General features: G+C 45.9%; 2 protein-coding genes across 6 annotated transcripts in view; both read left to right on the top strand.

The window, feature by feature from the left end:
- The window catches only part of dpysl4 (dihydropyrimidinase like 4), a 13535-nt gene extending 1311 nt beyond the window's left edge, over positions 1-12224 (top strand). For both annotated transcript variants that reach the window (XM_037754925.1, XM_037754927.1), the window contains exons 3-15: positions 986-1170; positions 1380-1544; positions 2536-2597; positions 2726-2806; positions 2903-2971; positions 3576-3696; positions 3778-3934; positions 4177-4318; positions 4954-5038; positions 5497-5582; positions 6500-6679; positions 7245-7410; positions 7684-12224. In XM_037754925.1, coding sequence (XP_037610853.1) covers positions 986-1170; positions 1380-1544; positions 2536-2597; positions 2726-2806; positions 2903-2971; positions 3576-3696; positions 3778-3934; positions 4177-4318; positions 4954-5038; positions 5497-5582; positions 6500-6679; positions 7245-7410; positions 7684-7775 — 1591 coding nt within the window. In that variant the 3' untranslated portion in view covers positions 7776-12224. The remainder of the gene's footprint in view (positions 1-985; positions 1171-1379; positions 1545-2535; positions 2598-2725; positions 2807-2902; positions 2972-3575; positions 3697-3777; positions 3935-4176; positions 4319-4953; positions 5039-5496; positions 5583-6499; positions 6680-7244; positions 7411-7683) is intronic.
- The window catches only part of si:ch1073-416j23.1 (rac GTPase-activating protein 1), a 20713-nt gene continuing 5628 nt past the window's right edge, over positions 7416-22500 (top strand). The window contains exons 1-15 of one of the 4 annotated variants that reach the window (XM_037754923.1): positions 7416-7479; positions 13131-13186; positions 14659-14810; positions 15881-16083; positions 16929-17068; positions 17688-17760; positions 17996-18049; positions 18150-18245; positions 18933-19056; positions 19813-19955; positions 20857-21018; positions 21457-21552; positions 21635-21833; positions 22225-22330; positions 22453-22500. The exon at positions 22453-22500 is cut by the window's right edge and continues 85 nt beyond it. In XM_037754923.1, the coding sequence (XP_037610851.1) occupies positions 14720-14810; positions 15881-16083; positions 16929-17068; positions 17688-17760; positions 17996-18049; positions 18150-18245; positions 18933-19056; positions 19813-19955; positions 20857-21018; positions 21457-21552; positions 21635-21833; positions 22225-22330; positions 22453-22500 (1535 nt within the window). In that variant the 5' untranslated portion in view covers positions 7416-7479; positions 13131-13186; positions 14659-14719. Of the gene's footprint in view, positions 7480-13126; positions 13187-14658; positions 14847-15880; positions 16084-16499; positions 16644-16928; positions 17069-17687; positions 17761-17995; positions 18050-18149; positions 18246-18932; positions 19057-19812; positions 19956-20856; positions 21019-21456; positions 21553-21634; positions 21834-22224; positions 22331-22452 lie in introns of those variants that run through there. The other 3 variants (XM_037754921.1, XM_037754922.1, XM_037754924.1) reach the window with 3 other exon arrangements.

Raw genomic sequence — 22500 nt, 5'->3', positions numbered from 1 at the left:
GACCACCTGACCTCTACCTGACCTCCACCCGACCTCCACCTGACCATCTGACCTTCACCTGACCACCTGACCTCCACCTGACCACCTGACCTCCACCTGACCTCCAGCTGACCACCTGACCTCCACCTGACCACCTGACCACCTGACCTCCACCTGACCTCCACCTGACCTCCAGCTGACCACCTGACCTCCACCTGACCTCCAGCTGACCACCTGACCTCCACCTGACCACCTGACCTCCAACCGACCTCCACCTGACCTCCATCTGACCTCCATCCGACCTCCACCTGACCTCCACCCAACCTCCACCTGATCTCTACCTGACCACCTGACCTCCACCTGACCTCCACCTGACCACCTGACCACCTGACCTCCACCCAACCTCCACCTGATCTCTACCTGACCACCTGACCTCCACCCGACCTCCACCTGACCACCTGACCACCTGACCTCCACCCAACCTCCACCTGATCTCTACCTGACCACCTGACCTCTACCTGACCGCCACCTGACCACCTGACCTCCACCCAACCTCCACCTGATCTCCACCTGACCACCTGACCACCACCTGACCACCTGATCTCCACCCGACCTCCACCTGACCACCTGACCTCCACCCAACCTCCACCTGATCTCTACATGACCACCTGACCTCTACCTGACCTCCACCCGACCTCCACCTGACCATCTGACCTTCACCTGACCACCTGACCTCCACCTGACCGCCTGACCTCCACCTGACCTCCAGCTGACCACCTGACCTCCACCTGACCTCCACCTGACCTCCAGCTGACCACCTGACCTCCACCTGACCACCTGACCTCCAACCGACCTCCACCTGACCTCCATCTGACCTCCATCCGACCTCCACCTGACCTCCACCTGACCACCACCTGACCACCTGATCTCCAGGTGACCTCCAGGTGAGTTGTGGGTGGTAGCTGTCTGTGACATCATCAGATTTCCTGTTGTGTTTCCTGATCAGACAGATCGGTGAGAACCTGATCATCCCGCCGGGCGTGAAGACGGTGGACGCGTACGGTCAGCTGGTGATCCCCGGGGGAGTCGACGCCAACACCAACCTGCACGCTCCGCAGAAAGGCATGAACCCCACCGATGGCTTCTACCACGGAACCAGAGCCGCCGTGTCCGGGGGAACCACCACCATCAGTCAGATAACCACCAATCAATAACCTATCAATACTCATCTATCAATAACCTGTCAATACTCATCAATCAATAACCTATCAATACTCATCTATCAATAACCTATCAATACTCATCTATCAATAACCTATCAATACTCATCAATCAATAACCTATCAATACTCATCAATCAATAACCTCTCAGTACTGATCGGTGGCGGTTGTGTTTCCAGTGGACCACGTCCTGGTGGAGGCGGGGACTAGTTTACTGACGGCGTTCGATCAGTGGAGGGAGACGGCGGAGCAGACGGCGTGCTGCGACTTCTCGCTCCACCTGGACATCACTCGCTGGCACGAAGGACTCTACGAAGAGATGGAGACGCTCGTCAAAGACCAAGGTGAGAAGACGGTCCACTGATCGCTACTAAAGACTCTAACGACTCTAAAGACTCTGAAGACTCTAAAGACTCTAAAGACTCTAAAGACTCTAATGACTACAGACTCTGAAGACTCTAAAGACTCTAACGACTCTGAAGACTCTGAAGACTCTGACAACTCTAAAGACTCTGACAACTCTAACGACTCTGAAGACTCTGAAGACTCTAAAGACTCTAACGACTCTAACGACTCTGAAGACTCTGAAGACTCTAACGACTCTAAAGACTCTAACGACTCTGAAGACTCTGAAGACTCTAACGACTCTAAAGACTCTGACAACTCTAAAGACTCTGAAGACTCTAAAGACTCTAACGACTCTAACGACTCTGAAGACTCTGAAGACTCTAACGACTCTAAAGACTCTGACAACTCTAACGACTCTGAAGACTCTGAAGACTCTGACAACTCCAACGACTCTGAAGACTCTAACGACTCTAAAGACTATGACAACTCTAACGACTCTGAAGACTCTGACAACTCTAACGACTCTGAAGACTCTGAATACTCTAAAGACTCTAAAGACTCTGAAGACTCTAACGACTCTAACAACTCTGAAGACTATAAAGACTAACGACTCTGAAGACTCTAAAGACTAACGACTCTGAAGACTCTGAAGACTCTAACGACTCTAAATACACTAAAGACTCTGAAGACTATAAAGACTCTGAAGACTCTAACGACTGTAAAGACTCTGAAGACTCTAAAGAATCTGAAGACTATAAAGACTCTCACGACTCTAAAGACTCTGAAGACTCTAAAGACTCTAAAGACTGAAGACTCTGAAGACTCTAAAGACTCTGAAATCTCTAACGACTCTAACAACTCTGAAGACTCTAAAGACTGAACACTGAAGACTCTAACGACTCTAAAGACTCTGAAGACTCTAAAGACTCTAAAGACTCTAACGTCTCTGAACTGAACTATGTATTAAGTGTAATATTGGTGTTCCAGGTGTGAACTCCTTCCTGTTCTTCATGTCCTACAAAGACAAATACCAGAGCTCCGACTCTCAGGTGAGCTACACTCTCAGGTGAGCTACACTCTCAGGTGAGCTCCACTGTGTGGTTGTTGCTCAGGTTGGTTCGGTTTAGTAGGCGTCAGTGTTTTCTCTTCACTGAACTAAATCTGCTTTCTGTTTCAGCTCTACGAGGCGTTCGGGGTCCTCCGGGATCTTGGAGCCATCGCACAGGTGCACGCTGAGAATGGTGACATCATTGATGAGGTAACACACCTGAGTGTAAATTAAAGAACAGACGTCAGCTGAAGGTTCAGTTCTGGTCTGATTCTAACGGAGAACTCAAACTGGTTCATGTTTCAGGAACAGAAGAAGCTTCTCTCTCTCGGCATCACTGGACCTGAAGGACATGTTTTATCTCACCCTGAAGAGGTACTCACATCTGTAATTACACCTGTAATTACACCTGTCACACACCTGTAATTACACCTGTAATTACACCCTTTCACACACCTGTAATTACACCTGTAATTACACCTGTCACACACCTGTAATTACACCTGTCACACACACCTGTCACACACCTGTCCCACACCTGTAATTACACCTGTCACACACCTGTAATTACACCTGTCACACACCTGTAATACACCTGTAATTACACCTGTAATAACACCTGTCACACACACCTGTAATTACACCTATAATTACACCTGTCACACACCTGTCACACACCTGTCACACAACTGTAATTACACCTGTCACACACCTGTAATTACACCTGTAATAACACCTGTAATTACACCTGTAATAACACCTGTCACACACACACACACCTGTAATTACACCTATAATTACACCTGTCACACACCTGTAATTACACCTGTCACACACCTGTAATTACACCTGTAATAACACCTGTCACACACACCTGTAATAACACCTGTAATTACACCTGTCACACACCTGTAACCTGTAACAAGTGTTACTGATGGTAGTGATGATGATGATGACGTGTTGTCATGTTGTGTGTCAGGTGGAGACGGAGGCGGTGTATCGGGCCGTCACCATCGCCAAGCAGGCCAACTGTCCGCTGTACGTTACCAAGGTGATGAGCAAATCTGCCGCTGATGTCATCGCCAAAGCCAGGAAGAAAGGTGACATCATCATCCTCATGTGTTCTTCATCACCCCCTTTAATCCACATCAGGTTCAACATGCTCCTGTCTCTGTCCTCAGGTATCGTGGTGTATGGGGAGCCAATCACAGCCAGCCTGGCCACTGACGGCTCTCACTATTGGTCCAAAGACTGGGCCACAGCTGCCGCCTTTGTCATGAGCCCGCCTCTCAACCGTGATCCCTCAACTCCACAGTACCTAACCTCTCTGTTAGCATGGTTAGTATGACTCTACCTGTCTGTTAGCATGGTTAGTATGACTCTACCTCTCTGTTAGCTTGCTTAGCATTAATGTAACCTCACCTTCCACCTCAGCGGTCTAGGTGATCCAGGTGAACCAGGTGAACCAGGTGATCCAGGTGTTCCAGGTGAACCAGGTGATCCAGGTGATCCAGGTGAACCAGGTGATCCAGGTGATCCAGGTGAACCTGACAGGTGCTTGTCATGTGTGTTTTGTCCAGTGGAGACCTCCAGGTGACGTCCAGCGCTCAGGCCAGCTTCTCCACGGCCCAGAAAGCCGTCGGTAAAGATGACTTCACTCTGATCCCAGAGGGAACCAACGGGATCGAGGAGAGGATGTCCGTGGTGTGGGACAGAGCTGTGGTAAGATAGGTAGTCTCCACGTCATCACACCTGGAAGACATTCATAGTGCTGCACTCTGTTATTCACGTGGAGACTGATCACTTTGTTTGAAACAGACTGAAGGATTTATTCAGCTGTAAAAATATCTTGCAGCCAACGCCAAATAATTCAGCTGTAAAAATATCCTGTAGCCAACGCCAAATTATTCAGCTGTAAAAATATCCTGCAGCCAACGCCAAATAATTCAGCTGTAAAAATATCCTGTAGCCAACGCCAAATTATTCAGCTGTAAAAATATCCTGCAGCCAACGCCAAATTATTCAGCTGTAAAGATATCCTGCAGCCAACGCCAAATTATTCAGCTGTAAAGATATCCTGCAGCCAACGCCAAATTATTCAGCTGTAAAAATATCCTGCAGCCAACGCCAAATTATTCAGCTGTAAAAATATCCTGCAGCCAACGCCAAATTATTCAGCTGTAAAAATATCCTGCAGCCAACGCCAAAACATGGCCCCCAATATGCAACGGTTGGATACCCCGGACAGATGTCAGTTTAGTCTTCATTAAGGGGATTGGTTCCACATTAAGATAAGGGTTCTTTGTCACTGTCATTATAAAATTCAGTGTCTGATTTTTGTCCTTCTGTCTCTGCAGTCTACGGGGAAGATGGACGAGAACGAGTTTGTTGCTGTAACAAGCACCAACGCTGCTAAACTCTTCAACATGTACCCACGAAAAGGTATCACATCCGTCAGGAAACGTTGCTCTGTGGAGGAGACAGACACACTGATGGTGCTGCACTACATCTACTGGCACTCAGTATAACAGAGGACAGGTTGAGGACAGGTTGAGGACATCTACTGACACTTAGTATAACAGAGGACAGGTTGAGGACAGATTGAGGACATCTACTGACACTTAGTATAACAGAGGACAGGTTGAGGACAGGTTGGGGACAGGTTGGGACAGGTTGAGGACAGGTTGAGGACAGGTTGAGGACAGGTTGGGTTCAGGTTCCTCTCTGTTGGATTCAGGACAAGGTGGTAACTGAAGTGTAACACTGATGTTTCAGATCACTGAAGATGAGGTTCTAGTTGAAGGTCTCAGGAGGTTCCTCGTTCTGTTCAGATCAGCTGATGTTTGTTTCAGAAGATGAAGCTCAATATGTGACGCGTCCGTCCGTCTGTCTGTCTTCAGGGAGGATCGCCGTCGGATCTGATGCTGACATCGTCGTCTGGAATCCGAAGGAGACACGAACTGTTTCTGCAAAGACTCACAACCTGGTAACAACAAATCAATAATCAATAACCAATCATCAATCATCAATCATCAGTAATCAGTAATCAGTAATCAATCATCATGATGAGGTGACCCTCCTCCTCTTCCTCCTCTCTCTCTCCTCCTCTCCTCCTCCTCCTCTCTCTATCCTCTCTCTCCTCCTCCTCCTCTCTCTCTCCTCATCCTCTCTCTCCTCCTCCTCCTCTCCTCCTCCTCCTCTCTCTATCCTCTCTCTCCTCCTCCTCTCCTCCTCCTCTCTCTCTCCTCATCCTCTCTCTCCTCCTCCTCCTCTCCTCCTCCTCTCTCTCCTCCTCCTCCTCTCTCTCTCCTCATCCTCTCTCTCCTCCTCCTCCTCTCCTCCTCCTCTCTCTCCTCCTCCTCTCTCTCTCCTCATCCTCTCTCTCCTCCTCCTCTCTCCTCCTCTCCTCCTCCTTTCTCTCTCTATCCTCTCTCTCCTCCTCTCTCTCCTCCTCCTCATCTCTCTCCTCCTCTCTCTCTCCTCATCCCCTCTTTCTCCTCCTCTCCTCCTCCTCTCTCTCCTCCTCCTCTTCCTCCTCTCTTCCTCCTCCTCTCTATCCTCTCTCTCCTCCTCCTCCTCTCCTCCTCTCTCTACTCCTCCTCCTCTCTCTCCTCCTCCTACTATCTCTCTCCTCATCCTCCCTCTCTCCTCCTCTTCCTCCTCTCCTCCTCCTCCTCTCTCTATCCTCTCTCTCCTCCTCCTCCTCTCCTCCTCTCTCTCCTCCTCCTCCTCTCTCTCTCCTCATCCTCTCTCTCTCCTCCTCCTCTCCTCCTCCTCTTCCTCCTCTCCTCCTCCTCCTCTCTCTATCCTCTCTCTCCTACTCCTCCTCTCCTCCTCCTCTCTCTCTCCTCATCCTCTCTCTCTCCTCCTCCTCCTCTCTCCTCCTCTCTCCTCCTCCTCCAGACGGTGGAGGTGAACATCCTGGAGGGTCTGGAGTTTCGAGGCGTGGCGTCGGTGGTGATCTCCGGCGGTCGGGTCGTTCTGGAGGACGGAAAACTGGACGTGATGGAAGGTTCAGGACGCTTTGTCCCCAGAAAGGCGTTCCCCGACGCCGTCTACAAGAGGATCAGAGCCCGCAGCAAGGTAACTAACCAACTAGTTAACTAGTGGTTAATCTAAAGCTCTGACAGAAGCCTGCAGCGAGGTAACCTACCAGGGAACTAGTTAACCACACAACCAACTGGTTAACTAGTTTACTGCCTGACCAACAGGTTAACCAGATAACCAGCTGTCTGTCTGAGATAGGATCGGGTAACCTAGTTAACCAACCGACCAACTAGTTAACCCTTTACTTACTAGAAGATGTTAACAGGTGGAGGCTGGTTCAGCCTGTCTGGTTGGTTAACTATTTGAACTAGTTGGCTAGTTGGTTGAACTGATCAGTTAACGGACCAGTCCATCAGGAACCGATCAGTTAACGGACCGGTCCGTCAGGAACCGATCACTTAACGGACCGGTCCGTCAGGAACCGATCAGTTAACGGACCGGTCCGTCAGGAACCGATCACTTAACGGACCGGTCCGTCAGGAACCGATCAGTTAACGGACCGGTCCGTCAGGAACCGATCCGTTAACGGACCGGTCCGTCAGGAACCGATCAGTTAACCGACCGGTCCGTCACTGACAGACATCTTGTCTCCTGGTCTCAGATGGCGGAGGCTCGCGGCGTCCCCCGTGGAAACTACGACGGTCCGGTCCATGATGTCATCAGTATGAGTAAATCGGTCCCGCCCACTCCGACCACCAGGGGGACCCCCTGCCCCAAAACCCAGATCAGCCTCCGGAACCTCCACCAATCAGGATTCACCCTGGCAGGTAGTGAACACACACACGCACGAACACACACGCACGAACACACACACACACACACACACACACACACACGTATCTGTGTATGTATCTGCAGTGTTCTGATCAATTATCTGATCAGGTATAGGTGATTGACTCTGAGTTGCATTCTGGGTAAACAGTTTAGACCAGTTTATACTAGCAGCAGCTGAGTACTGCAGTTAAATATTCATATTCATATTAGTATTCATATACTCATATACTCATATACTCAGACCACGTTCTTCTTCTTCTGTCCAGGAAGTCAGATCGACGACCACATCCCTCGCCGCTCCACTCAGAAGATCGTGGCGCCGCCTGGTGGACGCTCCAACATCACTTCGTTATCGTAAAACCACAAGAACCATGTTGAAGAGTCGCCAGTACTACAAGACACTACTACAAGATACTGCAACAAGATACTGCTAAAAGATACTGCCCAACCCTTACAAACCCTATGACAGTAGTACTTCAACTACTACTGAACCCTACAACAACCTTAGAACTAGTACTACACCCTATAGCAGTAGTACTTCAACTACTACTGAACCCTACAACAACCTTAGACCTAGTACTACACCCTATAACAGTAGTACTTCAACTACTACTGAACCCTACAACAACCTTAGACCTAGTACTACACCCTATAACAGTAGTACTTCAACTACTACTGAACCCTACAACTCAACCTCTAGTTATAACCCTGACAACAAGTACTAAATATTGCAGTAATTGTACTTTTACTAGTATCAAACCCTTCAACAACCATCCAGCTAGTACTAAATTCTAAAACCATGGTACTTCATGTAGTACTAAACCCTGCTACAATGGTAGTACAACTCTACAAATACTACTAAACCCAGCTTACCCTGCCCTACTAAACAATGGTACTACAACCATACAAGTACTACAATCTTGCAAGTACTAAACCCTACTATAATTGACTTTGACTAGTACTAAATGTTACAGCACTGATAATACAAGGCTACAAAAAGTACTTTATCCTACAACTAACACCAGTAGTACTTCAACTAGTATTAAACCCTAAATCTAATACTTAATCCTACAATAATGGTACTACAACCATACCAGTACTACTAAGCCCTACAACTATTTACTAAATCCTGCACCTAGTGTACTTCAACTGAAGTAGTACTGAGTGTTACAACAATGGTACTACAACCCATCGACTAGTACTAAATCCTACAACAATGGTACTTTAACGAGTACCAAATGTCATTTGAAGTACTCTGATCCTTCCACATGTGTACTCAACATTATTCATAAAACGCTTCATCATGTTCTCTTTGTCTCTCAGTGCTCTCTGTTAAAGGTAGTACACTACTGCTAGTAGTAGTAGTAGTAGTAGTAGTAGTAGTAGTAGTATGACCCTAGAAAATACGTCCTGTTTTCTTATTGACAGCCGGCCTCATCGAAATACTTTGTCCATTCTTCCCATAAATCCATTCTGCTCATATTAATTAGATTAATATTATCCTGGTTCCGACTCTGAGCTGGAGATTAACACCAGTCTGTAGTATTTAATAATTAAAGGTCATTTATAACGTGATTATTCAGGTATCTGTTAGTCTCAATCTGAACCACTATGGGACCTTTATTATAATAATATAATCTTTATTGTTCTGTTATAGATTCAGTGTGTGGTACCATGAGGTACCATGTAGTACTGTGAGGTACCATGTAGTACCATGTAGTACCATGTAGTACCATGTAGTACCATGTTCCAACTATGTGTTTAATTCACTGATAAAGTTAATCTTAGTTATGATAAAGTATTTGATAGTCGACCGTTAGAGACGAACCATCAACTTCAACACATCAACGGACTAAATGGTGCTAATGAATCCAGTAGAAGCCTGCAAGTAGCAATCTCTTCAATATAATATAATATATACCATAATACCATACCATAAATACCACGCCCCCCCTACAGGACCTAAACTCTGCCCCCCAGAAACATCTAAAACAAACTAACATCACCACATATAGAAACAGAACTCTGCTGAGACCGTGGACGTATTATCAGAACCGGTTCTGGACTCCAGTCAGTGTAAATTTCACTTTTCTATCTTTGAGGTTTTCTTCTGGACATGCTCAGTTTCTCAGTTTCTCCTGCTGGCCCCGCCCCCACGCAGATTGGTGAACCGATGGAGCGGATTGGTAGACTTCACATGTAAGGTGATTAGCTCCACGTTGATGATTTATCGTCATTAGTTCTCACAGATTCTGACCTTTAAAATTACCTTTTATTTTAAAGCAAAGTGACTGTTGGCTCGCCAACAACCCCTGTGATCGGTTTACCAATCCCTGCGCTCGGTTTACCAATCCCTACGCTCAGTTTACCAATCCCTACGCTCGGTTTACCAATCCCTGCGCTCTGTTTACAAATCCATATGATCAGTTTACCAATCCCTGCGCTCTGTTTACCAACCCCTGTGATCGGTTTACCAATCCATATTATCGGTTTACCAATCCTTGTGCTCGGTTTACCAATCCCTCTGATCGGTTTACCAATCCCTCTGATCGGTTTACCAATCCCTACGCTCGGTTTACCAATCCCTCTGCTTGGTTTACCAATCCCTGTGCTCAGTTTACCAATCCCTGTGATCGGTTTACCAATCCATATGATCAGTTTACCAATCCCTGCGCTCTGTTTACCAACCCCTGTGATTGGTTTACCAATCCATATTATCGGTTTACCAATCCATACGCTCTGTTTACCAATCCCTGTGATCGGTTTACCAATCCATATGATCAGTTTACCAATCACTGCGCTCTGTTTACCAACCCCTGCGCTCTGTTTACCAACCCCTGTGATCGGTTTACCAATCCATATGATCGGTTTGCCAATCCATACGCTCTGTTTACCAATCCCTGCGATCGGTTTATCAACCCCTGTGATTGGTTTACCAACCCCTGTGATCGGTTTACCAATCCATACGCTCGGTTTACCAATCTGTGTGCCACACCAGTATTGTTTTCTACCATATGACCGTGGGGGGGGTGGCCTTTATCTGATGGAGGTTTCTGACCCGACGGAGCCGTAACACGTCTGTTAATACAGCCACGGTCTGACTCGGCTATTAGAGGGTCCGCAACGTCCACAGTGACCTCTGACCTCTGACCTCTGACTGTGATGTCACAGCTGCAGAGCCCCTCCCCTTCCTGCTGTATGACCTCTGATGACCTCTGAAGGGATTTTTAACAGTGTTTTTGATTTGTAAAGACTTCATTTGATACCATGATCATTTTGTATTTTTTACAGTTTTTGTATCGCAGCAGTGTTAGCATCAGTGATTGTAGCACTCACACACGGTTCAGCCAGCGAGCAGCCCACGGCGGCCATGTTGGCGCCAAGCTGTTGCTATAGAAACTAAATATTGTACAACGATGCTGTTGGACGACAGACATTTTGTGTCCTTAAAGGAATTGTTTGATATTTTGAGAGTCAGATGTTCAGATTGATAACAGTAAATATGAAGCCAGCAGCCAGTTAGCTTAGCTTAGCTTAACTTAGCTTAGCTTAGCTTAGTTTAGCTTAGTTTATCAAACACTGTAGTACAGATTCAGCTCCAACATGGCGGCTGTTTTCCTGCAGGCTGAACTGTTTCTGTAGCAGTCGGTAGTTTCTCCATCCTCACAGATGCACTGGAGCCATATGGAGCCAACATGGAGCCAACATGGAGCCAACATGGAGCCAATATGGAGGCCAAATGGAGGCCACATGGAGGCCACATTGAGCCGACATGGAGCCAATATGGAGTCCACATGGAGGCCACATGGAGCCGACATGGAACCAATATGAAGGCAACATGGAGCCAACATGGAGCCAACATGGAGCCAACATGGAGCCAATATGGAGGCAACATGGAGGCAACATGGAGCCAATATGAAGGCCACATGGAGGCCACATGGAGCCAACATGGAGCCAACATGGAACCAACATGGAGCCAACATGGAACCAACATGGAGCCAACATGGAGCCAACATGGAGCCAACATGGAGCCAATATGGAGGCAACATGGAGCCAATATGGAGCCAACATGGAGCCAACATGGAGGCAACATGGAGGCCACATGGAGGCCACATGGAGCCAAGATGGAGGCAACATGGAGCCAATATGGAGGCCACATGGAGGCCACATGGAGCCAACATGGAGGCAACATGGAGCCAATATGGAGCCAACATGGAGCCAATATGGAGCCAACATGGAGCCAACATGGAGGCAACATGGAGGCCACATGGAGGCCACATGGAGCCAACATGGAGGCAACATGGAGGCCACATGGAGGCCACATGGAGCCAACATGGAGGCCACATGGAGGCCACATGGAGCCCACATGGAGGCCACATGGAGGCCACATGGAGCCAACATGGAGCCAACATGGAGGCCACATGGAGGCCACATGGAGGCCACATGGAGCCAATATGGAGGCAACATGGAGCCAATATGGAGCCAACATGGAGCCAACATGGAGGACATGAATTTGCAGCGTCGAAATATTTGACTTTGAAAATCATATAATCTGAATTTATTTTTTCTGAATTCAACTCTTTGAAATTAAAATGTGAAATTTCTTGATTTGCAATTTCAGACGCTGAATTTGAATGTATTTTATTCAATGTTCACAAATTCAGATTCAGGTTAGTTATTTTAGGCGTTGTGTGGCGACGGTGCATCTGTTGTTGTTGTTGTTGTTGTTGTTGTTGTTGTCGTGAAGGTATAAAACTCCTCTTCCAACTTGTTCGACCTGCATGAATAAAGTGTAAAGAGAAACACGGCAGAGTGAGACATCTGTTTTTATCCATCACTGAAGTTGAAGAGTACTACTAGTATACTTCTTTTACACTTCAAATAAGAGAGTTTCCTTGCAGTTTACTTTTTACGTACTTATCAGAGATATATTATAAAAGTGTACTTGGCTCATACAGAAAACAGAAAAGTTTAAGTATGCTTGACTTATATTTGTACCTAATCTTTTGATCAGGATATACTTAAGAAAATGATAAGTTAGTATAGTTGTAGTATAAAAACTATTAAACTAGTAGTTTACTGAGAGTATACTTTAAAGTGTACTAAACTAAAAAGTGGGCTTATTAAGTCCCAAGATGTATTGAAGTAGTACAAGTATAAATCTAGTACATTGATATAAGTGTACTTACTACTTAAAGTCTACTTGGGAAATATATACTTGAACTTTACCAAGTATACTTCATAAAATAAACTTGCAGTATACATAATATAATATATAGAATAATATAAATATAAATAAACTCTACATATAGAGTATATTTATAATATTTATATTATTAATCAGATCAGAAATAAAAAAATCCAAATTACGAATTTTAAAGATTATAGATTTGTATGTAAATTATATAAATTAATTCCAAATGTTTATTTTATGAAGAAATTGTGTAGAAACAAATGTTCATGTTTGTAAAATCATGATCAGTTTTAATCTGGATAATGTTACTGGTTTCCTTTATTTATTTATCTATCTATCTATATCTATTTATTTATTTATTTATTTATTTCTCTATTTATTTATTTATTTCTCTATTTATTTATTCATCTATTTATTGATTGATTGATTGATTGATTGATTTAGACAACAGGATGAAGCAGCTGTACCGATGACATCAGCACCAATAGGGGGAGCAGCTGAGGTCACATGATCAGACAGACACACACAGGACTAATCAATGAAGTCTGATGAGCTGAGAGGAGCTGCAGCCTGAGGTGAGTCTAAACCTCCTCATTCACTCATTCACTCATTCATTAAAGAACTAATCCATTCATTCATTCATTCACTCATTCAGCTGTGTGTGAACTGAGTAAAGTTTGATCCAGTAACTCTCCGTCTGTTGTTGTTTTATACTTTTGATCACAGTTAAATGTTAATGTTCACCTGTTTCTAGCTCTATATTCTCTATTCTCTATATTTCTATATTCTCTATTCTCTATATTTCTATATTCTCTATTCTCTATATTTCTATATTCTCTATTTTTTCTATAGTTCTATATTCTGTATAGTTCTATATTTCTATATTCTCTATTTTTTCTATATTTCTTTATTCTCTATATTCTCTAAAATTCTCTATATTCTCTATATTTCTATATTCTCTATATTCTCTATATTTCTATATCTCTATATTCTCTATATTTCTATATTCTCTATATTCTCTATATTCTCTATTTTTTCTATATTCTCTATTCTCTATATTTCTATATTCTCTATTCTCTATATTTCTATATTCTCTATATTCTCTATTTTTTCTATATTCTCTATTCTCTATATTTCTATATTCTATATTCTCTATATTTCTATATTCTCTATATTTTTTCTATAGTTCTATATTCTGTATATTTCTATATTCCCTATATTCTCTATTTTTTCTATAGTTCTATATTCTGTATATTCTGTATATTTCTATATTCTCTATATTCTCTATATTTCTATATTCTCTATATTCTCTATATTTCTATATCTCTATATTCTCTATATTTCTATATTCTCTATATTCTCTATATTCTCTGTATTCTCTATTTTTTCTATAGTTCTATATTCTGTATATTCTGTATATTTCTATATTCTCTATATTCTCTATATTTCTATATTCTCTATATTCTCTATTTTTTCTATATTCTCTATTCTCTATATTTCTATATTCTCTATTCTCTATATTTCTATATTCTCTATATTCTCTATATTTCTATATTCTCTATTCTCTATATTTCTATATTCTCTATATTCTCTATTTTTTCTATATTCTCTATTCTCTATATTTCTATATTCTCTATTCTCTATATTTCTATATTCTCTATATTTCTATATTCTCTATATTTTTTCTATAGTTCTATATTCTGTATATTCTGTATATTTCTATATTCTCTATATTCTCTATATTTCTATATTCTCTATATTTTTTCTATAGTTCTATATTCTGTGTATTTCTATATTGTCTATATTTCTATATTAGATGGAGGTGGTTCTGGTTGTTGTTGTGACTGACAGGAAGGAGGAACTGGGTCTGAGTTCCTTCAGGAGGTTTCAGGTGTTGAACCTCCTGAAGGAAGTCAGGCTGAGTTGGTTTCAGGTGTTGAACCGTGGTCAGAGGTCAGAGATCAGAGGTCAGAGGTCGCAGGTCAGTTCAGCTGAACACTTTTTGCATTGTGTGATATTAAAAGTGTTTAACTTGGTGAACCTGCAGGAAGTCTGGACCAGACTACCAGAATAAGAGCCCGGCGGCGGGGGGGTCCTAGAGGAGGCTGATGGGAGAGTCTCGGCTCATCGTGGAGGAGCTGCTGGCTCTCTGTCTCCAGAGGATCACCATGGAGGAGGACACTGTGGACAGCGAGCGGGGTGAGACGTCCTCACTGATCCAGGATCACTTTACAGGTTATTCAGACAGAGACGGACTGAAAGACCATCTTTACCCTCACACTGTCTCCTCAGTCTGAGGACAGAGACTGAGGACAGAGACAGACAGAAAGACCATCTTTACCCTCACACTGTCTCCTCAGTCTGAGGACAGAGACAGACAGAAAGACTATCTTTACCCTCACACTGTCTCCTCAGTCTGAGGACAGAGACAGACAGAAAGACCATCTTTACCCTCACACTGTCTCCTCAGTCTGAGGACAGAGACAGACAGAAAGACCATCTTTACCCTCACACTGTCTCCTCAGTCTGAGGACATAGACTGAGGACAGAGACAGACAGAAAGACTATCTTTACCCTCACACTGTCTCCTCAGTCTGAGGACAGAGACAGACAGAAAGACCATCTTTACCCTCACACTGTCTCCTCAGTCTGAGGACAGAGACTGAGGACAGAGACAGACAGAAAGACCATCTTTACCCTCACACTGTCTCCTCAGTCTGAGGACAGAGACAGACAGAAAGACTATCTTTACCCTCACACTGTCTCCTCAGTCTGAGGACAGAGACAGACAGAAAGACCATCTTTACCCTCACACTGTCTCCTCAGTCTGAGGACATAGACTGAGGACAGAGACAGACAGAAAGACTATCTTTACCCTCACACTGTCTCCTCAGTCTGAGGACAGAGACTGAGGACAGAGACAGACAGAAAGACCATCTTTACCCTCACACTGTCTCCTCAGTCTGAGGACAGAGACTGAGGACAGAGACAGACAGAAAGACCATCTTTACCCTCACACTGTCTCCTCAGTCTGAGGACAGAGACTGAGGACAGAGACAGACAGAAAGACCATCTTTACCCTCACACTGTCTCCTCAGTCTGAGGACAGAGACTGAGGACAGAGACAGACAGAAAGACCATCTTTACCCTCACACTGTCTCCTCAGTCTGAGGACTGAGGACAGAGACAGACAGAAAGACCATCTTTACCCTCACACTGTCTCCTCAGACTGAGGACGTAGACTGAGATTTGTCCTTCTGTCCTCTCAGAGTTCGTTCAGGTGGTGAAGAACTTCGAGGCGGTGAGGAAGCGCTGGCTTCACGCCGAGCTGGAGCTGAAGAAGTACAAGGAGCTGCTGGTGAAGTCGGACGTGTCCAAAGCTGCTCTGGAGGTCAAACTGAAGCACGCTCGCAACCAGCTGGACGTGGAGATGAAGAAACGCTACAAGATCGAAGGCGACTACCAGTACCTGGTGAGTCCCAACGCCGAGGAGACTACTGGTACCTGGTGAGTCCCAACGCCGAGGAGACTACCGGTACCTGGTGAGTCCCAACGCCGAGGAGACTACCGGTACCTGGTGAGTCCCAACGCGGAGGAGACTACCGGTACCTGGTGAGTCCCAACGCCGAGGAGACTACCGGTACCTGGTGAGTCCCAACGCCGAGGAGACTACCGGTACCTGGTGAGTCCCAACGCCGAGGAGACTACCGGTACCTGGTGAGTCCCAACGCGGAGGAGACTACCGGTACCTGGTGAGTCCCAACGCCGAGGAGACTACCAGTACCTGGTGAGTCCCAACGCGGAGGAGACTACCGGTACCTGGTGAGTCCCAACGCCGCGTAGACCACCAGTACCTGGTAAGTCCCAACGCTGAGGCAACTACCTGTACCTGGTGAGTCCCAACGCCGAGGGGACTACCGGTACCTGGTGAGTCCCAACGCCGAGGCGACTACCTGTACCTGGTGAGTCCCAACGCCGAGGCGACTACCTGTACCTGGTGAGTCCCAACGCCGAGGCGACTACCAGTACCTGGTGAGTCCCAATGCCGCGTTCTAACACCACGTCCCAACGCTACGTCCCAACGCTACATCCCAATGCTACGTCCCAACGCTACGTCCCTGCTCCACCATGTCAGCTCTTAAACAGTGTCTCTGCTCCGGTAGCGCATGAACCCTTTAGACGTTAATGACTCGGTGGTGTTTCCTCTAGCGCCACTACCAACATGTTTAACCCCACTACTGTTCAGACTCTCTGCAGCATGTAGAGTCTGGATCCCTGGATCACTGGATCACTGCTCTTCTTGTCTCTGATTGGCAGCAACGGCAGATGCAGCTCATGTGTGACATCCTGGTCCACGACAGTAAATCCAGCGCCTGTCTGAACGACGAGCAGAAATCTCTGTTGGCCACGTTTGAACACAAAGGAGGAAACGTGACTCAGCACCGGAGCAGCAGACGGTGAGAGACAAGTGGGCCGACGGGTTCTCTGGTTCTGATCGGTGTAATACCGGTCTGTAGAATACATTTACCTGTTCCACCAGTTCTGTTGTTCCATCTGTCGTCAGGGCTTTCCTCCACCGGCGGCTCCAACACCTCCCACCGCACCGCAGGCTCAATGTTGATGAACATCTTTGTGGTTTTAGACTGAATGAATGAGTCCAGCCTGAGGGACGGAATGTAAGCTCTGTGTCTCAGGTCTGTCCTCAGATCCCAGTAAGACACCATCAAGGGGGACAAAGTGGACGCATGTTTAGTTTCAACCTGTTCTTCTTGGCTGAGACGTTATTGCTGTCAGGACCTTGTTGGGTCTCATACTGGTTATCATACTAAATCTCCTCTGTTGAGGAGGCTGTGAAGGCTGAGTGGGGTTTCAGTGGTTCTTGTAGTTTTCACATGTTCCTCATGTAGATTTAAGAGGTTCTTTCCAGGTTTTTGAAGGGTTTAGATGTCAGTGAGGAGACTGGAGTTGAGTTGCTTCTCAGTGGAATCAGTAGCAGTAATAAAGGATTGTTAATATAACCTGTTGAATCTTTGGAGGCTCGTAGTGATTAAAACCTTTTTCTGTTTGTTCCTTTAGGCTGTGTGTGATTGACGAGTCGTCTTTCCTGTCTCACTCTGACATCAGCTACGATCGGACGGACGACGACGTGGTACGAATGCAGACGGCAGGATTTAACCGTTAAAGGATCCTTGAAATCAAGACAAGGAGTCAGCAGCGAGATCATTGAGTGATTTATAAACCCATAAAAGAATGTGCTCGGTTCGGAGAGCATTACAATGGTCCAGTTTTGATCCTGTTCCTGATGAGGACATGGAAGGTTAACCCAGGAAGTGAAGTCCGTTGTGGTGGTGATGTCACTGACGTTTGTTTTCATGTTGTTTCAGGATCTGGACACGACTCTCATCAAACCGCTGAGATCTCGAGCCAGAGAGAAGAGGGTCAGTGTGACGTTCCCACATTCACATGTTCCTCAGCCAGATGTTTGTTTGTTTGTTCTGACGTTCTGTTGGTTCTGTTGGTTCTGTTGGTTCTCCTCAGCGCTCGTCGTTGGGACCGGCGGGTGCCGCTCCGGTTGGGAGGCGAGGGAGAAGCATGAACGTGTCTTCAGATCTGCTGGACAGAAAAACTGTAGAGGTGAACACACTGATTATAAGATGGTAGAAGAAGTACTCAGTACTCAGTAGAAGAAGTACTCAGAGGAAGAATTACGAAGTACTCAGAGGAAGAAGTACTCAGAGGAAGAAGTACTCAGTAGAAGAAGTACTCAGTACTCAGAAGAAGAAGTACTCAGTACTCAGTAGAAGAAGTACTCAGTACTCAGTACAAGAAGTACTCAGAGGAAGAAGTACTCAGAGGAAGAAGTACTCAGTGGAAGAAGTACTCAGAGGAAGAAGTACTCAGAGGAAGAAGTACTCAGTAGAAGAAGTACTCAGTAGAAGAAGTACTAGTCAGTAAAAAGCAGAATATTTCCTCTGGAACATCAGTTCTTATTTCTCAGATAGCAGATTTCTATAAAGGACGTATGTTTGAAGGATTTATTCGTGTTTCCAGCAGCAGTTCTATTTTGGACTGTTGGTCAGACTAAATATTTGAATAAGTCAAGTTGCATGTTTTAAAATGTATAAAATGTATAGACCAAACAATGAATGGATGAAATCCCTGACAGATGAATAGATAATGATAGTAGTTGAAGCGGTTCCTTCAGCGTTCTGGAGGCTGATAGAACTCAGCGGTTCCTTCAGCGTTCTGGAGGCTGATAGAACTCACTGGTTCCTCCTTTAACAACATGGAGGAGACTAAAGTTGAGTTTGTGTGACTCAGGAGGTCGACGTGATGGTGAAGACGTCGACGGTGACTCCTGAGACCAGAGGTCAGATCCACATGGTGACCCCCGAGACCCCGGTCCAGCCCCTCAGCCAGGAGTGTGCTGGTTCAGCCGGAGGAGGTGAGTTTAAAACTCTGTGAGACTCTGAAACAGATGTTTTGGTACCAGAATCGATATATCTGCTTCTTCTGATGGTTTGTGTCCAACGGGCCGCTTCCCAGCGTTGGACACTTGGTGGGCCGCCACTAGACCACACCTGATTGGACGAACGCTTTCCCTCCGTGAGCTGCTGCTCCAGCTTTCAAACCGGAAACAACACGGCGGCTCGTTTGGAAACGTTCTTCTCTTGTTTCACTGAGACGTTTCTGAGAACATCTGAGGAGAGGAATAATCCAGCTGCTGAATCTGTCTTTATTTAAAATCAACAACGTTTATTCTGAAAGACTCTCGGGAGTTTCGAGAGGCGGCGAGTCGCGTCGGACGCCCGTGATTTGCATAAAGTAGCCTGGACCTCAACTTTATGCAAATGAGGAACGACCGTTGTGACGCTCCGTCTCTCGAGTCGCGCAGCCACGCTACCAGAATGCATTGCTGCATGGCTGCTTACATAAACAATGAATGGGAATTGTGGAAAGGACGGATCCTGAAGAACCGTACCGTTAGTCGATGTGGAGGTAGAACGAAGTTACTGCTTTTATTGTGGTAGTCTGAGTAACGTGATGTCATATCCGTTCCGTATCCGTCAACCAAAACAAACCTCAGAGAGTCTAAAACGTCGGAGGGTCGCCGTGGATACGACCTCCAGCTTCACTCTGTGATAATGTATAAAAACTAAATATATAGATATGAACTGTGTATTGAACTTGTGTTCCTCAGACCAGACCTCGGTGTGGTTTCTCGGTGATGAGACGACGGTGGAACCTGAAACCGAAACAAAGATGGAGGACAGTGTCGCCGTCAGACCGTCTCACGGCTGCAGAGCCGAGAAAACCCTGAAACACAATTTCCTTTCTAAAACCGTACGAGTTCCTATAGGATCTATACTGACCGTACAGAGTTCCTATAAGATCCATACTGATCGTACAGAGCTCCTATAGGATCTATACTGACCGTACAGAGTTCCTATAAGATCCATACTGACCGTACAGAGCTCCTATAGGATCTATACTGACCGTACAGAGTTCCTATAAGATCCATACTGACCGTACAGAGCTCCTATAAGATCCACACTGACCGTACAGAGCTCCTATAAGATCTATACTGACCGTACAGAGTTCCTATAAGATCCATACTGACCGTACAGAGCTCCTATAGGATCTATACTGACCATACAGAGCTTCTATAGGATGTATACTGACCGTACAGAGTTCCTATAAGATCTATACTGACCTAACAGAGCTCCTATAAGATCTATACTGACCGTACAGAGCTCCTATAAGATCTATACTGACCGTACAGAGGTCCTATAAGATCTATACTGACCGTACAGAGCTCCTATAAGATCTATACTGACCGTACAGAGTTCCTATAAGATCTATACTGACCTAACAGAGCTCCTATAAGATCTATACTGACCGTACAGAGGTCCTATAAGATCTATACTGACCGTACAGAGCTCCTATAAGATCTATACTGACCGTACAGAGCTCCTATAAGATCTATACTGACTGTAGAGATCATATAATATCTATACTCAGTATTTGTCTGACTCAGGGTTCCATTTAAAGTTTAATATACTTTGTCTTGTCTGAGATTAAGTGACCGTTGAAAAGCATCAAAGGTCGACTGGAGATGAAGAATGTAAAACATCGTCTGCATAGAAATGGACTGATTAGGAAGATGAATCTTATTTATGTCTAAAGTTTACAGATGAGCGTTTAGCATCCGGTCCGTCAGCGTAGTCTATCTGCCCCCCTGCAGGTGATCCGGCCGGAGATGTGCTCGCCATGCGGGAAGAGGATCCGCTTCGGGAAGGTGGTGATGAAGTGCAGAAACTGCCGAGCGGTCGCTCATCCGGAGTGCAAACAGAAACTAAGCGAAGGCTGTTCGGCTGCCGCCAAGACAGGAAGTTCAGCTCAACAGGTACCTCTGAGTCCCTCTGAGTTCCTCTGAGTTCCTCTGAGTCCCTCTGATTCCCTCTGAGTTCCTCTGATTCCCTCTGATTCCCTCTGAGTTCCTCTGAGTTCCTCTGAGTCCCTCTGATTCCCTCTGAGTTCCTCTGAGTCCCTCTGAGTTCCTCTGAGTCCCTCTGAGTCCCTCTGAGTCCCTCTGATTCCCTCTGAGTTCCTCTGAGTTCCTCTGAGTCCCTCTGATTCCCTCTGAGTTCCTCTGATTCCCTCTGAGTTCCTCTGAGTTCCTCTGAGTCCCTCTGATTCCCTCTGAGTTCCTCTGAGTCCCTCTGAGTTCCTCTGATTCCCTCTGAGTCCCTCTGAGTTCCTCTGAGTTCTCACAGTACCTCTGAGTTCCTCTGAGTTCCTGATTGTTCCTGTTTTTAACCTGACTGGATCTTTGTCTCTCCAGAACTCGTTGGAGGGTTTTGCTCCAGTGAACCCTCCCAGAGTTCCTCAGCTGGTTGTGGAGTGTGTGGCTGAGATCGAGAGGAGAGGGCTGGAGGAGGTGAGTCCTGGTTTCAGACCAGCATGGTTCAGCCCGGTTCATACAGCGTGAGTTTCAGCTGCTGATGTCCTGCCGTCTGCAGAGAGGCCTGTACAGAGTTCCTGGAGGGGAGCGTCTGGTGAAGGAGCTCAGAGACCGGTTCCTCCAGGGGAAAACACCACTGATGCTCAGTAAAGTTCACGATGTTCACGTTCTGTGTGGACTTCTGAAGGACTTCCTGAGGAAACTGAAGGAGCCGCTGATCACCTTCAAACTGCACCGCACCTTCATGGAGGCTTCAGGTACGAAGACTGAAGATGCTCACCAGCTCACCTCCAAATCAGTCATCGGTTGAGTTCTACTGTGGACCCTGACAGTTAGAACCCGTCTGTGCAGTTAGAACCCGTCTGTGCAGTTAGAACCCGTCTCTGGAGTTAGAACCCGTCTGTGGAGTTAGAACCCGTCTGTGGAGTTAGAACCCGTCTGTGGAGTTAGAACCCGTCTGTGCAGTTAGAACCCGTCTCTGGAGTTAGAACCCGTCTGTGGAGTTAGAACCCGTCTGTGGAGTTAGAACCCGTCTGTGCAGTTAGAACCCGTATGTGCAGTTAGAACCCGTCTGTGCAGTTAGAAACCGTCTGTGCAGTTAGAACCCGTCTGTGCAGGTAGAACCGTCACCGTGTGTCTTTGTTTCAGAGCTGGCTGATGAAGACAACAGCGCCGCCATCTTGTATCAGGCGTTAGCGGAGCTGCCAAAGGTCAACAGTGACACGCTGGCGTTTCTGATGCTTCACCTGCAGAAGTACAAACGCCACATCTGGAATATCAGACAAACATGTGGAAGGTTCCAGACATCAGAACCATCCTGACAGTGAGAGTCAGTTTAAATATCTAACCAGTCTTAATGTCTCCGTCCGTCTCCAGGGTGACGAGGAGTCCTCCGTGTCAGATGGACCAGAACAATCTGGCCCG

This window comes from Sebastes umbrosus, chromosome 20 (assembly GCF_015220745.1).
Source record: "Sebastes umbrosus isolate fSebUmb1 chromosome 20, fSebUmb1.pri, whole genome shotgun sequence".
NCBI classification, from domain to species: Eukaryota; Metazoa; Chordata; class Actinopteri; order Perciformes; family Sebastidae; genus Sebastes; species Sebastes umbrosus.
Note: the sequence above shows the minus strand (reverse complement) of the source record. Positions and strands in the feature narration are given on the sequence as shown.